We start from the raw sequence: 16,218 nt of genomic DNA, 5'->3' as shown, positions 1-16,218 counted from the left end.
TTCTCACGTTCTGTGTGATTTTTCCACCCCAACAGCTACCGCTGGCTGTAAACCCAGACGCTAAGTGACACGGTGACTTAACCATGGCTCTGTCTCAAACACGTACAATTTGACACACCTGCTGTTGTTTTACTGCAAGTTATATGTGAGAAAAGCCAGTGCAGGTAACGACAAAGAGGAGGCCATCGTCCTAAAGCCGTCTAAACTCTACCCCAACCCCCATAATAAAAAAAAAAGAAAAGATCATCTTGCCTGATTCACCTTCCTTTATAAAACTGAAGAATTCTTGCCGCAAATTATTAGAATCAGTTGAAAAAAATACATAACCATGAACGCTCCTATGACCTACTATATATGAAAACACCTAAGTTAATTCAACGTTAAAATAAAACTTCTTCCCATAGCAACACAAAAACCAGTGTTTAATACCTACTTGCTCAACAAGTTCACGTCCCAGTTTGATCCCCATGAGCTGCTGCTGGGTTTGACTGGTTACAGAACAGTTAGGTGAAGGCTCACCATGCAGAGTGTGAGGACATAGTGGGTAGAAGAAAACGAAAAGCTTGGTCAGGCCAGAAAGGTCAATTTCTGAAAGGAAGGTGGGACAGACAGCCTCTGCCCGGACGGAGAAGAGGGCATACCGTGTGGCCGGGCGGAGACGGTCAGAGCGGGGCCCAGGAGGCCTGGGAGTGTCCTCTGCGGGGGCCCAGACTCCATTCCTGAGTTGTAGTTTGTGTATTTTGATATCGTGTGACAGGGAAAGACAGACCGATGGGATCTGCCCTGTGCTTGCCACAGGGACCCTACCCAGGTCACTTACTCCTGGCCAGACACGCAAATCTCCTAGGAGAGAAGCATGATCGTCTGAATGACATAAAAACAACCTCAAAAAAGCACAAAAGACTTTTCTTTTTTTTTTTAAATATTTTAACGTTTATTCATTTTTTTTGATAGAGAGAGACAGAGTGTGAGCGGGGGAAGGGCAGAGAGAGAGGGAGACACAGAATAATCTGAAGCAGGCTCCAGGCTCTGGACTGACAGCACAGAGCCCGAGTGGGACTCGAACTCACACACCGTGAGATCATGACCTGAGCCGAAGTCGGACGCTTAACCGACTGAGCCACCCAGGCGCCCCAAAAGACTTTTCATGAAACATGCAAGCTGATTCCAAACCTCGTACAAATAAGAAACTAGGTGAAAACATCCAAAAACAGGGTCCACATGACAACTGGAGGTACTTACTCTACTCAATATTAAAACACGCCTATAAAACCTGAGGAAGGGAGCAGTGCGGTGACAAGCAAGTTAAATATAACACGTTTATGGACTGCTGTGCAGCCCAGCTGAGAGGAAAATACAGAAGAGAAAATGCTCGTAAGTGATGGTGGGAGGGAGAAGGCGGCCATTATCTCTGGGATGAGGACTGACATCTGCCTGCACGCACGGAGAATGTCGTCATCAAAGTCAAACTGGGACAAAGCACGTGTAAAACGTGCACAAAAAGGCAACCAGAGCACCAGGAAAAGAGGAGAAAGATGTGGTGAGGACACTCACAGGACAAAGACGCTCCATAAGTGACTGAAAAACGTCTCAGTCCCACTGCTGACCAGGACAACACCAATAAAACAGGCTGCAGAAGGGCACACAGGGGAGGCAGACGCCAGCGCCGGCCTCGGGCCCGGACGTCTCTTCCCTGGCACTGGCCACACGCCGTCCCACCGCCACTCTGGCCCCTGGGGGCCCAGAGAAGAGGTCGCATACGTGCACAACGGCACTCCGGTGCCGGGCAGGCGCATCCACGTGGGAAACGAGGTTAACTGACCGTTAAGAGGGCGGCTGTGAGACATGCCACCGCCCCACCCGGGGAAATCCTAACATTTCGGAAGATCCACGAAGATCCACACTTGCGGACTTGGAAGCATCTCCGGACACGCCCCTGACGACGTGTTAACAGAAAGTACAACCAAAGTACAACCGTACAAGAAAAACAGGTAAGTCAGACTTTATCAGAAGTCAGAACTCCTGCTCTTCAAAAGCCACTGCTGGCAAATGAGAAGGGGACCCACGGATCAGGAGAGAATGCACTTCAAAACGGAAATCGGATAAAACACCTACATCTTAAATAGGTAACAAACTCTCAACACTCCACCGTAAGAAAACCTGCCACTAAGAGCGGGAAGAGAGCTGTGCGAGCACTTCACCAACGGGACCTTACGCACAGAAACAAGGCTTGCCAGATGCTCACGCCCGTCAGCGACCGGGGCAGAAACTACCAGAAATTATTTCAATGCGGGTGGTTTCCCCCACGTCAGTTACACCTCAAGCACCTGCTTGTGAAAACCACGCACACAGGAAGACACAACCACGTTCCCGAGAGCAGCCAAAATGAAAAATACCGACAACAGCAAGTGCTGACAAACACACAGAGCACCAGCGCCCCCACGTGCCGGCGTGGAAGACGGCCTGGCAGCTCCTAGCACACGTAAACACACGGGGTGCCTGGTGGCTCAGGTGGCTGAGCGACCGACTCTTGATTTTGGCACCAGTCAGGCCATCAGGGTTGTGAGATCGAGACCTGTGCGGGGCCCAGTGCTGAGCGTGGCGCCTGCTTAAGATTCTCTCTCCCGTTCTCTCTGCCCCTCCCCCCACTCACGCTCTCTTAAAAAAAAATAAAAAAGTAAACATACACTTACACTGTGGTCCATCTGAGTCCTGAGAATTTACCCAAGAGAAAGGAAAACAGAAAACCTCGCATACAGTCACAGCATACTCCCCATAGCCCCAAAGTGGAAACGAGCTAAAAGCCCAAAGACCAGGGAACGGAGAAACAAACACGTGGGACGTGCGGTGGGTGGGACATTACTGGGCAGTGAAAAGGAAAGCCCTCAGGAGGCAGCAGAGGTCACCACAACAGGACGAGGGGGACTTCGGTCCCCTACACCTCACCGGGAGCCTCAGGGCTATCAGGGAATTTCTCTGGGTCCCTTTTCTCCAACTCCCCCAGCCCTGCACGGCCATCACTTTATAACTAACTGGCTGACAAGTCCGCGTTCCGTAGTCACGAAGGAGAAAACAAAGACAACGCAACAGGGGAATTCAGGCTCCCAGGGAGCTGCCTGTAAAGATCGGCAACCCCTCAGCTGCTACTTTCACAACCAAAACTCCACTGCCAGACCCGCGTATTTTCTTGAGGCAAAACACCATTAGGAAGAAGTACTCTGGTTCTGAGCAAATTCTCAAGGCCGCGGAGTTCACAACCTCGCGTGACGGTTTTCGGAAGCGTTCGCCGGCTTGACACCCACGTAATTCCTATCCCGATTTCGAGATCACAAACGAGAGAAGAGGGTGGTCCCGTACGGAGCAGGCGTCTCCCTTCCAGACAGGCGACACTCCACTCCACGGCCGCTGAGGGTGTGGCGGTGCGGGGCCCAGCCTCTCTCAGCCCCACTGTCACCGGCCACGCTCCAGTCGGGCCCGTGAAAACACACAGAGCACGTGGGGTGGCATGGGGAACTGTGGAGCCACCCAGCTTACGCACGGCACGTCACATTCTGCAAGAAGAAAAGTGCTTGCTTATTGCCACCGTGCCCTCTAGGCTCCAGGAACGCATTCACTCCCAGCGTGGGGTGGTCTGCCGGACAAATCCGGGGTCCTTCTCCCGACACAACACCCGCGTTGACAGCAGTGCAGAAATGGGTGCCCCAAAGGAGCCGCGTTATTCCTTAGACGGTGCTGGGCCTCGCCACCCCCGCACACGGCTGAGCCGCCCGCCGGCCGGCAGCCCTCAGCCCAGTTACACTAAGGAGTGAGGCCAGGCACCCCGTGGGTCCCTGTCTTCCTCGGGTGCTCCGAAAGGGAAGCAGACACAGGAGGCCCAAGTGGGAGTCCCTCCTCTGTCCCAGCCAGCTGAGAGCTGAGCGACTGGGCAAGCGGCCGCCTCTCCGGTCAACTCGTGTGTGAGACCAGGACGGGCCACACCCGGGCCGGGCACCCGGGGCCGCTGGGCCTGAGGACTCCGCTGTGATCGGGACGGTCTCGTGCAAACGCAGGGGTTCTCACCCAAGAGACGGGGGAGGAGGGCCCTGCTCACTGCCAACCACGCCTCCGCCTCCAGGCAACCAAGGGCGTGGGCACCGCAGCGCCCCTGCCGGGTGCCCACCGAGGCTTGCAGGGGCCTGACTGGCCCGTGAGCGGGGCAGCCGCGTGATGTCTCCCTGTCGTGGGGCTCGCTGTCCAGGACAAAACCGAACGGTGGACTATCTCCTCGGCGGTGGTGGGGAGACCCTCGGGACCAACCCCTGGGCTTCTGCCCCTTCCACTCCCAACTGATGACTGATGACGGGTCGGCAACCTCTCGGGACACGCCTGCTGTCTAAGATTTAACCCTCGCCACCCTCTCAAAGGAGGGGGCCCAGCAGCTTGAAGGCGGGCCTGTACGGCCCGACGCCCAGGCTCGCGGGAGGGTTTCAAGAAACCGTGAAGCAGGCAGAGACTCCCTGGTGCAGAGGACGGGCCCATGGACCGCGACTTCCCGCGTCCCTCACGCAGCAGGACGGCGGGAGAGGGCGTGGTGTGGGCGGCAGGTCTCCAGTGAGGCCCGCGGCCGGCCGGCCGGCCAGAACCATATCCAGGGCGCTGAGGGAGGCACTGGCAGGGCTCGGCCCGTGCCGGGGGCGTCACAGACACCCTCTCCCGGCCTCCGGCGGCGAGGGCCTCGGCAGGCTAACTAACTGGCTGGTGAGATGCGCAAAGAAGGGAGGTTCTGAGCGCCCGGGGCCGCACAAAAGAGGGCCAGAGAGGAGTCCGCTGGGTGTGCCAAGGCTCCCCTCCCAGCAGGAAGCACGGCTCTGAGGAGGCTGCCCCGGGGCCACGGAGGGCCAGCCCTGGGGAAACTTTGGCCCTCCTGGCGCTGGCTCAGGGCGCTTGTGCTGTGGGAAGTGGCCACACGGGCTCCCACGGGCCTATCCAGACGGCCGGTCCCGGGAGGACGGCACACTGGTCCAAGTGGGGACAGAGGCTTCTCTGTTCCTCATGCAGATGGATTCTGGGGCTTGATCCTGCAGCCAGGGCGGGGGGGGGGGGGGGGGGGGGGGGGAGAGCACAGTACTTTTCCACGAGCTCCCAGGGGAATGGGATGTGCTCTCCAGGCCTGGTCCACCCGCCCGCCTCAAAATTAGGTGCAGTGTTCCATGTGCTTTCCTTAAAAATGAGCCTGACGTGGCTTTTCCATAGTTTCCCACGAAAAGCAGAGTGAAGAAATCCTCTTATTAGCGCAGCCCAAGGTATGTCCGCCTGGAAGAGCCCCTCCCTGGGAGACCGGCCCGGCAATGTAAGAAGGGGTCTTTGGGACACAAGCCCACGAGCGCCGCACCTCAGAGAACTCCCCCTACGAGTGCTCCCGCCCCGTAACCGCGCTAGGCCGGAGCTCCTCCCGGGAGAGGACTGCGGGCCGCCTGCAGGCGGAGGGGCGGCGACCCCTGGTGGCCGGGCCCCGCGTTCCCACGCACCGCTTCCTGCTCCTCAGCCGGGCCGGCCTGCCACCAGGTCAACACCCCGGGGACCGAAAACCAAGCGGAAGCGCACGGGACTCTAGCAGCAACTCTGTCCACTACGCCACAGACCCCGACAAAACTGTAGGCCTCAAAAGAGAAACCAGAAGCTTCTCTTCCGTCTTCCAAATCTACTTTAACCAACGTGTGCTTTCATAACAAAAAACAATCACACACTTTTAAAGATGACCTGAACTCAGCAGAAAGAAGGTCCCCCCGAGGTTAGGCAGAAATCCCAACCTGTGCGCACGGCTACTGTCAACCCGCCCTGTTCTGCGGGGCCTGCCCCGGGCTAGCAGCCGGCAAGCAGGCCACTCCGAAAGGAAAGCTGCAAGTTTTAAACAAAACTTAAAATCACCAAGGTGATAGGATGGAGTTTAAAAAAAAACGGAGGAGGGGCACCTGGGTGGCTCAGGTCACGATCGCGCGGTCTGTGAGTTCGAGCCCCGCGTCGGGCTCTGTGCCGACAGCTGGGAGCCTGGAGCCTGCTTCGGATTCTGTCTCTGTCTCTCTGCCCCTCCCCTACCTGTGCTCTATCTCTATCAAAAATAAATCGCCAGGGACTAGGCGGGGGCCTGGGAGCCAGCTGGCAAAAAAGCACAGAGATGCCTCGGTGGATGGAGGCCTCAAGTGATTCGGACCAGTGAGTCATCGAACTGGGTGCACACCCCCTGAGGGACACAGAGACTCGCCCAGGCGTCTACAGCTCGGGTGGTCTCAGGAGCGCGCTCCCAGGGCCCTAACGCCACGTGTGCTCCATGTGTACTCGCGCCGAAACTGCTCACAGAAAAGGCCAGAATGGCCTGCGGTCAGGAGTCGGCGTTGTCATGAGGGCCTCCTCTCTTCCTCCCCCTGCACCACGGTCCTTTCCCCATCTTATGAGAGAAAAGCCACCTGTCACCCTGAAACCTGCTGGGGACGCTTCTGAGGGCAGAAGAGCCCACAGGGCTCTCGTAAGTGGAGGCAGGTCTGAATCACAGGTGCCACAAACAACAACAGCGACTGGCCAGAGACGCATCCCCGACCGAGTCAGACGGTTTCCAGTTCTTCCTCCACAAGGACTGGAGAAGGACCTCGTCAAGTTGTCATCTAATGGCCGATCTCTGACAACACATTGGGACCAAACGTGCCCCCAAATCACAGGAACGGTCTCCGACTTTAAGGAATTAAGCGACGCTGCCCAGACGATGCTTCCACCCACGTTCACCGGTGTGAACGAGCTTCTCGGTGCTTCCAGGCAGGCGTGGACCCACAGGAAATCCCGTCCCCTCCGAAGAGAGCAGCGCCCGCCCACAGATGCACACGTCACCACGGGATACGCGCCTAATCACGTTCTACTTCATGTGCAATCTGGGAGAATCTGTGACACCCTACACTGTTTCCATCAACCGCATCCTAGGAATTGTAAAGACAGCTCAATCAAGAAAAACGTTAACGCTCAGACCAGGAACCAAATTTAAGTGCATGTATTTTTGTAACAGACTTCTGTCCCATTCAATATCAGCATTTGTATGTTGTGATCTGAATTCTTTTTTAATGTTTATTTTTACTTATTTTTGAGAGAGAGCGTGAGCGAGCATGCGTGTGCAAGGTGGGGGGGGGGGGTGGGCGCGGTGGAGCAGAGACAGAGGGACAGAGAAAATCCCAAGCAGGCTTTGCACTGTCAGCCGAGCCTGACGTGGAGCTTGAACTCCCAAACTGTGAGATCATGACCGCAGCCAAAGTCAGACACTCAAGTGACTGAGCCCCTCAGATGCCCCAAGATCTGAATTCCTCAGGACAGACTCCCGGCCACGCTCCACGCGTCACTGCGCGCACGGCACACCACCCATTCCCGAGAGCGCAGCCCGTGCTGTCCCGCCGCCTCCCGTCTCAGACACAAGTGCCCCCGACAGCACGGCACCCCAACGGCGGTCGGTGGACGCTGTGCCCAAGGAAAGGCGGTCGCGGCATTCGAACCTGAAGTTCACCCACCCTCTTACTTGTCTTACAGCCGCTCCCAGAAGCCCCGCAGCGCGAAGGCTTGTAACCCATCCCGCCCTCGCTGCGCCCTCCCTCTGGACTGGGACCCCGCGTGCGCCCACCTCGGCGTGCGCTTCCCCGGTGCCCGGTGTGGCCGCGGGTGGCATCTCCTTCGCTGACGCCTTCTTCAGTTTTTTGTTCTTTTTCTCTGTCATTTCGGTAATTTTTCTCTTCCGTTTTGCCATCCTGCAGCAGAGAAGGTAAACTGCTAAGTGCGTGACGAGAGGTCCTGGGCCACATCACATTTGTGACCGAGGGGAAGAGCGCTCTCCCGCTATAAAAGTTCAAACAAAGGCAGGGGCGCCTGGGGGGGCTCAGTGGGTTAAGCATCTGGCTCAGGTCACGATCTGGCGGTTCGGGAGTTCAAGCCCCACTCAGGCTCTGGGCTGACAGCACGGAGGCTGCTTGGGATTCTCTGTCTCCCTCTAACCCTGCCCCTCTCCTCTGCTCTCTCTCAAAATAAGCAAAATTTAAAAGAAAGAAAGAAAATATGGAAAATCTACACGAGTTAGGGGAAAGGTCAAATCCCCTAGGCAAACCGCCCATGATCTGGGGATGTTGCAGGCGACCGTCGCCGCCGTGGCTAGGGCATTCGGTCACGGTGATGGGCCCGGGCCGGGCCCCTCGACTTGTAGAAGCAGCACCACCCGGGCCGCATATAAGGCAGGACACGGTGTGAGAGGCATCTGACAGGTGTGCTTTCTCCAGCACAGTGGTGTGCAGAGCTCCAGGAAAAGCCCGGGAACCCTAAAACCCACATCCTTCATGGGATCGTGCCACAGGGAACAGAAATGGTTGAAGGCCGACAGGTCAGGGAGAGCCCTCCCCTGAGGGGCACTGCCGGTGGCTGCTGGGACCTCCGAGAGGTTTCCTGCGAGGGGGTATGTGGGAGGGGAGACCTTGGAGTGTTTTTTAACGCCAGTCCTTTCAAACTGTATTTACAAGGTCTACTAATATCAGCTTTCGTTCTAACAAACTATAAAAATGTATTTCGTTTTTTCATGCTCAACTAACTCCCAGTTAACATTCTCCATGTTCCAGATCTTACAGGCACATGTAAATTATACACGTACATATTGTATATTTATGTCTACGTCTTTTTAAAAATTTACCTTCAGACCTGCGGTTCAAGGCTGTGTATACGGGAAAAGGGACAGAAACCCAATGTAGTTCTCTGAACACCAGCTCTAGCAACAGAAGTTCAACAAATACTTTGTGAGCACCAACTCTGTGCCAGGCACTGTGCGGGGTGCCAAACACAGAGCGAACCGCATGGCACGCAAGAGCCTTGACCTCGTGAAGCTTCCCTTGTGGTGGGCAAGAGAGATCTATCGTGCAGGTGAGAAAATACTTTTACGTGGGGATGAACGCTACCGGGAAGGTAGGACAGAAGCGAGTGCAGGTGACGTACAGGCAGGAGGCCTCTGGGAGAAAGCCGGTAAAGGGCAGGGCTGGGGAGGGGGAGGGGGAGGCGGGGGAGGGGAGTGGTGCGTGCGGATGAAGAAGGTACGGCAGGTGCAAAGGTGCAAAAGGCAGGTGCAAAGGTGCAAAAGCCGGGCCTCCGGACCCCCTAAAGGGCCTGCGGGCAGGGACGGCAGATGGAGGGCGATGGCCCCCTGAAGGCGAGCGAAGGCTAGATGCGTTCTGAGAACGTGGGCTCCCCAGGAACACGCTACTGAGATGTAGATTTCCCCCAAAGCAAAACCGTTTTCATGGGGGCAAAAGGGGAAAATTACATCAAGGGGGCAGCTGGTGGAATGAAACACGCACACCCCGCCACCAAGCAATCCACCCACGTACATCAGCACTTGCCAGTCACTCTGTCACCACCTGCAGAGTGCCAACCATGTGCTAGGAGCTGCTCCAGGCTAGACCTCGCAGTCCAAGAGGCTTATGGGGGGACACAAACACAGGACACATGAGACATAACTGTAACCTGCAACCAAACAGAGAGGGAAAGCATTACGGGAAAGGTGACCATAAAGGGTGATCACAGTGGAAAAGGCCTAGAAACAGAGTACACGGAGAGCCCAGATTTTGGTTCTCAACACCATCCTCTATGAAAAAGGAAGCGGGGAGGGGAGCTCCTTAGACTCCCGGTCTGGGAACCTTTGCAGAGCAAGGAAAGTGCAAGGAGAACCTGGGTTATCAAGCTGTGCTGAAACGCAGGAGATAGTCAAGGAACATAGGGCCACGTTCCAGAGGACACAGAGACAGCATGGAGGGCTCCTTCTGCCCCAATTGGGGCTACGATCAGCTATAGCATATTGAAAGAGTATCATTGTTGTGGAATCAGAAAAATTCCAAGCTCCACAGTCTTTAATTAAGCCTTATCTAAAAAAAAGTATTCAAAGCCAGAGGCTACAAATTTCAATTAGCAGTATAATAAGAAATCGTGAAAGAACAAGAGACTGTTGACACAGGGGCTTTGAAAAGACAAAGGACTCCATCAGCCAATTACCTTGTTGGGGAAATAAGAAAAGTTTAGCAAATATTTACACACCAGTCACCACAAAAGTTAAGTTAAATCTTTATTCCTTCTGTAAGTTATCATTAAAAAGTGTAATCACTAAGTCTATTTGCTAAAAAGGGAGAAAGACTTTTCCATGTTATAAAAAGGTTTCTTTTAATAGTTCTGAGAGATGGTATGTCTCATGACTTTGAGACAACGGATGCTGGGTATAGAAGACATTTCCTTACATTCACGGTCAGTGATTTTCAACAAAGGCGCCTAAACCATTTAATGGAAAAGAACAGTCTTTTCAACAAAAGGTGCCAGGACACCTGAACTTCCACATGCAAAACAATGAACTGAGAGCCCTACCTCACACCAAACACAAAAATTAACTCAAAATGGATGACAAACCTAAGTGTAAGAGCTAAAACACAGGGGTACATCTTTATGACCCTGGATTAGGCAACAGTTTCTTACACAGGACACCAAAAAAACCCACAAAAAACAAAAAAAACCCACACAGCTAAAGAAAAAAAATGAATGGTGGACCTCTCAAAATTAAAAATTTTTGTGCTGCAAATAATTCGAGCAAAGAAGTACAAAGACAACATCAAGAAATGGAAAAATACTTGCAGGTCATGTAACTGACAAGAGTCTTGTATCCACCATGTGTGAAGAATTCTTACAACCCAATAAAAAAGACAAACTCGGTGAAAAAACGGACAAAGGATTTGAATTCGGATTACCCCCCAAACAACACACAAGTGGCCAATGAGGACAGGAAAAGATGCTCAACACCATCCATTGTTAGGGAAATGTAAATCAAATGACCCCACTTCACATTCCTAGGTTGGCTCCAACAACAAATACTGGTGATGCCTGAAAACTTGGAACCCTTATGCACCGCTGGTGGGATATAAAATGGTGCAGCCACTCTGTACAACAGCCTGGTGGTTCCTCAAAAAGTTAAACGTGTCGGGGCACCTGGCTGGCAGTCAGTAGAGCATGTGACTCTTGACCTCAGGGTTATAAATTCAAGCCCGACTTTAAAAAAAAAAGTTCAACACGTTACCATGGGTCCCAACAGCTCCACATGCAGATACCTACCAAAGAAAATGAACACGTCCACGTAAAAATTCCAACACTAACGTTCCCAGCAGCATTCGTCATAGTATCCAAAAGGTGAAAAAACCTACGCATCCAGCAACTGCTGAACAGGGAACAAGACGTGGGGACGCCCTCACAATGGACGGCACTGACCGGGCGCCTCAGCCCCGTCCTGCCGCGGGAGAGGGGCCAGTCGCGGGTTACCGCACACGGTACAAGCTCGTCTACACGCGGTGTCCAGGACAAGTCCGCACAGAGCGGGAACATAGCTCCGTGGGTGCTCAGGGCTGGCGGAGGAAGGGGCAGGAGGGGCTCATAGGTCCGGGGTCTCTCCTGGGAGAAGGAAAATGTTCTGACACGAGGTTGCGGTGACGGTCACACAACGCTGTGAATTCGTTAAAACACGGGAAGATTAAAAAAAACAAAAAACAAAAAACCTCACACCTCTCTCAATTATTTGTAGTAAATTTAGCAACACAATGCCCCTGTATTGGTTTTCCTTCCTTTTTTTCCCTTAGCGGTAACCCTATTTCACAGGGTTGTGAGGACGGCGTGCGCGTGTCTATGGCATCGGCACACCCAGGGCCCACAAGTGCGCGGCAGCTTCCTGGTGTGCGGCCAGAACAGAGGACGAGCCAGCAAAGGGAGAGCGCGGTGGTGAGGAAAGCAGCCCCGGGGGAAGGTGGGGCCTCACGGGGGTCAAGACCCCTCCTTTAGGTTTCTTTTACCTCCCAGGCCTTTCTGCAAAACAGCAGGCTCCCCAGGCTCTGCCAGCTTCGGTAGGTGGCCCTGTTCTTGGTGGCTAGAGGGAGGCCACGTTGGGGGGGGGGGGTTAGTTAGGAGAGTCAATTCTGAAAACTGCCCTTTACTGAGAGCTGACCAGGCACCAGGTCCTGTTCTAAGTGCAGGACACGCACGAACTCAGTTCCGTCGTGTGGCCGTTGAGGGCGGCACGCGGGTGAGGAAACCGGGGCGTCCCTGTCAGAGGGGAACACCAACCGATGGCTCCTACGGTTGGGATACCCGAGTCACGCACTGCGCTCGCGCTCCCGGGAAGTGTGCAAGCGATCCCGGCACAAAGAGCTGAGGGAGGACACCGCCGGCCTCCAGGGATGGGGCCTGGCGGGGGAGGGGGGAAGGCTGATGGCATCCTTTCTGTCCCTCGGCCGCTACGGCTGGAGGTTTTTAGCTGCACGCACACATCACCCAGCTAATTTGATAGGTTAAAAACGCCATTTTTTAAAATTGTATTATTCAGCGTTAGCCACAGGATGGTGAAAAGGCCGTCCGGGATCATGTCTGCTGACAGGAGAAGAAATTGGTGCAGTCTTTCTTTAAGGCAATTTTATAACATTCATCAAGTGCTTTCCACTTCCAGGAACCTCTCCTGATGAAATAATCACCGGCTGAGATTCATACACAAGGGGGACAACTGCTCCGTATAAAGCCTGCTAACGCCTCTGACATCGAGGAGCGGAAAACACTGTTGACGGTCCCACAACAGCGGACTGCGGACTGGGAAAGCGACTGATGCCCGTGTGCAAAGGGGCAGGCCTATGCAGGACGGCGCAGAACATCTGGCCACAGGAGTAAGAGCTCATGGCGCAACGTCAAGGGCAATGGTGGGGCACAAATCTACGTGTGTACCCCGTGACCCTCATTTTGTGAGGAAAATTGTACACACACACACACACACACACACACACACACACACAAAGAGAAAAACTAGAAGGAAACACATCAGTATATTAACATTTTAGGAAGTGAGAATTACAAGTATGGCTTTCCCCCTTCTACTCTTGTCATTTCTACTACAAAAGCTTTAAGATACCCAGCTCCGGTTCAGTGGAGCAAATGCTTCCGCCAGCAGAAAACTGACGACCCAGGTCAGACACACACACGGCGGCTAACCGTCTGGGTGGGGTGACACTCACAGGTCAGGACGCTTCAGCGCCAACTGGCTGAGGCTGCCGGGTCCCCAGGGCTGAAAAAAAACCCCACAGAATCTTAAAAAAAATAACTGACCCTACAGGAAAAAATTCTTTTAAAATCTGAAAATCCCACCCGCAGCCCCCAATGGCCCCTCTCACCCAGCGCATGTTACCTCTGATGTGTCCTGGGGGCCACAGGGAAGGACACCTTCCAACTCACAGGGCGAAGCCCTCACAATCCACAGCCCTCGAGGAAATCAGTCCGAGGAGTCCAGGAGTGGGATTCTAGCGCCTGAGCCCGCCTGGGACTTCATTCCTGTCCCTTTTGATCCAAGCCTAGTCCGAGTTCTGACTTGCCCACTTAGACGAACGGCCTCCACATTCTGCTCTCTTGGTACCTAACCCACCCCTCCCTGTCCCTCCAATGGCCAATCTCGAAGTCCTGTCACTACTCACTCACCGAGCCCACCTCCCATCTTTCCAGCTCAACCCCCTCAGCACCCCGGGGCCCAATCACCCTTCAGCCTCACCAGGGGATCCACCACATTCCCCACCTCTGCACCTGCCTGGCCGACCCTCTCCTCTCTCAAACCTCCACTGTCTTCTCCCTTCTGGCTGAGAACCTTAATTCCTGATCACAAAACAAGGGGAAGGGAACTGCAAGCTCCTTACATCTACCCACCTGCCCTCCTCTCCTGTTCTGATGGAAACGGGCCAGGTTCTGACCAAGGCCAAACCCTCCACTGGTGAGCTGGGTTCCAGCCCCACCTGCGCAGGGACATCACTCTGAGCACCGTCCCTCCTTCTCGGTTCCGGCTTCCCATCTACTCACTCAACTAAAGCTTCCCACAAGGCAATAATAAAAACTCTCTCGATCCCACATGCTCTTCTCCCTATTTCTGCCTCCTTCTGCAGTAAAACCCTGTAGAGTCGCCTGCACGGCCTGGAACTCCTTCCCTCCCTCCTCTCTCCAACCCCTCCACCAGAACTGCTCTTCCCAAGATCACAACGACTCCATGCGGACAAAGACGCGCTGTGTGACCAAACTCTACCCAGGCTCCTCTCTCCCAAAGGGCCTCACACCTGGCCCACTAATGCAGTGTCTATCAGCTCAAGGCCCTATCCCTGAGATGACCCTGGCGCCCTTAAAGAGAGCCTGCCTGAGAAAACTCAAGGCTGCCAAAAGAATGCAGCCAACACGGGGAGACCCCACCCGACAGCCCTGTGGAAGGGTAGCAGCCTACCTTTGATAAGCGCTAACCAGCAACCCCGGGTGGGTTTCACATGGACCAACCCCCCCTTCCTGGTTTTTTGTAATGTCTCACTTCCTAAGGCGACTGAGTGCCTCCCCTTTCCCCTCCCCATTCCCTCAATCTCCCTTTAAAACACCCACTCGCCCCTGGACAGACCTAAGGAGAATTCGGTTCACGCGGTCTCGTCCCTACCGCAACAGTTACTACTGATCAAAATCCACCCTTGCCGCTTTGCTCGCCACAGACGTGAAATCTCACAGCGAGTCTCAGTACTCTCCCCATTCCACCCAACAGCAGCACTTAGCAGGTGATGCTTCCTTCTCTCGGCTTCTGAAAAAGACACCACACCCTGCTGCTTTTCCTCCTCCCTCTTCACCTCCTGAGCCTGGGCACTGAAGAGCTCCATGCTTCCTGCCCACTTTCCTCTCTGCCTAAACTCATTCCCTCAGTGATCTCATCTAGTTGCGCGGCTTTAAACACCTCCCATCTACCAGCCACCTGGAATTTCTCCCTGAATTGCACTAGTACACGCTATCACCAACACCCACACACATCATCTGAGGCGCAAGGCGTCAAAATCCACACTTCTGATCTTCCTGGGGGCATCTGTCCTCTCCATGAACGGCCATCAGGAAATCCTGACTTCTGCTCGGGCTAAAGACTGTGGTGCCCCACATCTCCTGCATCTGACACAGCCATGAACCCTGTCGGCCTTGCCTCCAAAACACATCCCGAAGACAGTGACTACCTTTCACTCCCTGTGCCGTCACTACCCTCCTGTCTGCATTACTCACGGTCCCCGCCCTTGCCCCTCCAGCCCCTTTCCAACACAGCATGCACCATGACTCGTAGAACGTCCAGGTCAGGCTCTGCGGGACACCTTCCCATTTCGCTCGGAGAGGAGTCCGCGCCCTCGTCCAGGCCTTGCGGGCGCAGGTGGCTGCCCCGCGCGCCTCCTTCCCCGCTCTCCAGCTCGTACTCCTGCTGCAGCGGCTGCTGCTGCGCCCGGGATCCCTCGACCTGGGGCGTCTGCCGGCACCGACGCGACTCGCTCGCGGTGCCCTGCTCCGCCTTATTTTCCTGCAGGCTCCCACACCTTATTTAATTCTGTGTCCTCAGAACGCAAGCGCCCCGGGTCGGCGTCGTTTCCGCCCTGAGCCCGGCGGCCGCCTGGGGCCCGGGACAGTGCGGACACGCGGGAGCCCACCGAACGCTTCAGTCAACGAGCGCTTTGTGGCGAAGGGGATGCCCGGCTCGAGGGGCACAGCCTGGGGCAGCCGGCGGCTCGGACCCCGCGCGCACCCTGCGGGCCTCCGCCGGTGCCCTCCGACGCCATCCGGGCCCGCACACCCACGTGGGAGCCGCCCCGCGACCCCCGACCCTGCGGTCCTCGCCTACCTGCGCGTGGCCGCCGACGCGGGCTTCCGGCAGGCGCGCCGCCAAGGTAACACGGTCCCGCCTCCCGGAGCGGCGTCGCCCATTGGCCGAGGCCCGCCCCCATCTGCCCGCCGGCCAACGGCACGCGGGAGCCGCGAGTAGGCGGGTTCAGGCGCAGGCGCGGGCTGGCAGCGTCATCTCTAGGCGCCGCCGCTTGCCGGGAGCCCCAGGTTGCCTAGCAACCCCCCGCGTGCTGGCTGCCGGGACTGGGGAGCCTCACCCGGTTTCCGGCCGCGGGGGCGAGGCGAGCCCCGGGCCGGGACCCCGACCTGTGTGTCTGGGCGCTTGGGAGTTGTATTAAACATACACATTTGTATGAGCTGAAGATACTATAACGTTAGAACCGTGCACCGGTTTCAGACGCCGCACAGGAGGAGCCCCGGCAATGTGGTCGTCGGCCTAGAGGTCGCGGCCGGCCCGCGGTGAAGGCGTGCGCCCCCTGCCCGGACTACCCCACCTGGTGA

General features: G+C 55.5%; 1 protein-coding gene across 1 annotated transcript in view; it reads right to left on the bottom strand.

Annotated features, from left to right (window-relative positions):
- CE3H7orf50 (chromosome E3 C7orf50 homolog) overlaps nt 1–15,798 on the bottom strand; it is a 108,460-nt gene extending 92,662 nt beyond the window's left edge. Inside the window, exons 1-2 of the mRNA XM_030300480.1 lie at nt 15,716–15,798; nt 7,634–7,757 (exon numbers count right to left, since the gene is read on the bottom strand). Coding sequence (XP_030156340.1) covers nt 7,634–7,757; nt 15,716–15,798 — 207 coding nt within the window. The remainder of the gene's footprint in view (nt 1–7,633; nt 7,758–15,715) is intronic.
- Between the last annotated feature and the right edge of the window lie 420 nt (nt 15,799–16,218).

Source organism: Lynx canadensis, chromosome E3 (genome assembly GCF_007474595.2).
Source record: "Lynx canadensis isolate LIC74 chromosome E3, mLynCan4.pri.v2, whole genome shotgun sequence".
NCBI classification, from domain to species: Eukaryota; Metazoa; Chordata; class Mammalia; order Carnivora; family Felidae; genus Lynx; species Lynx canadensis.
This window is presented reverse-complemented; position numbering and strand designations above follow the sequence as displayed.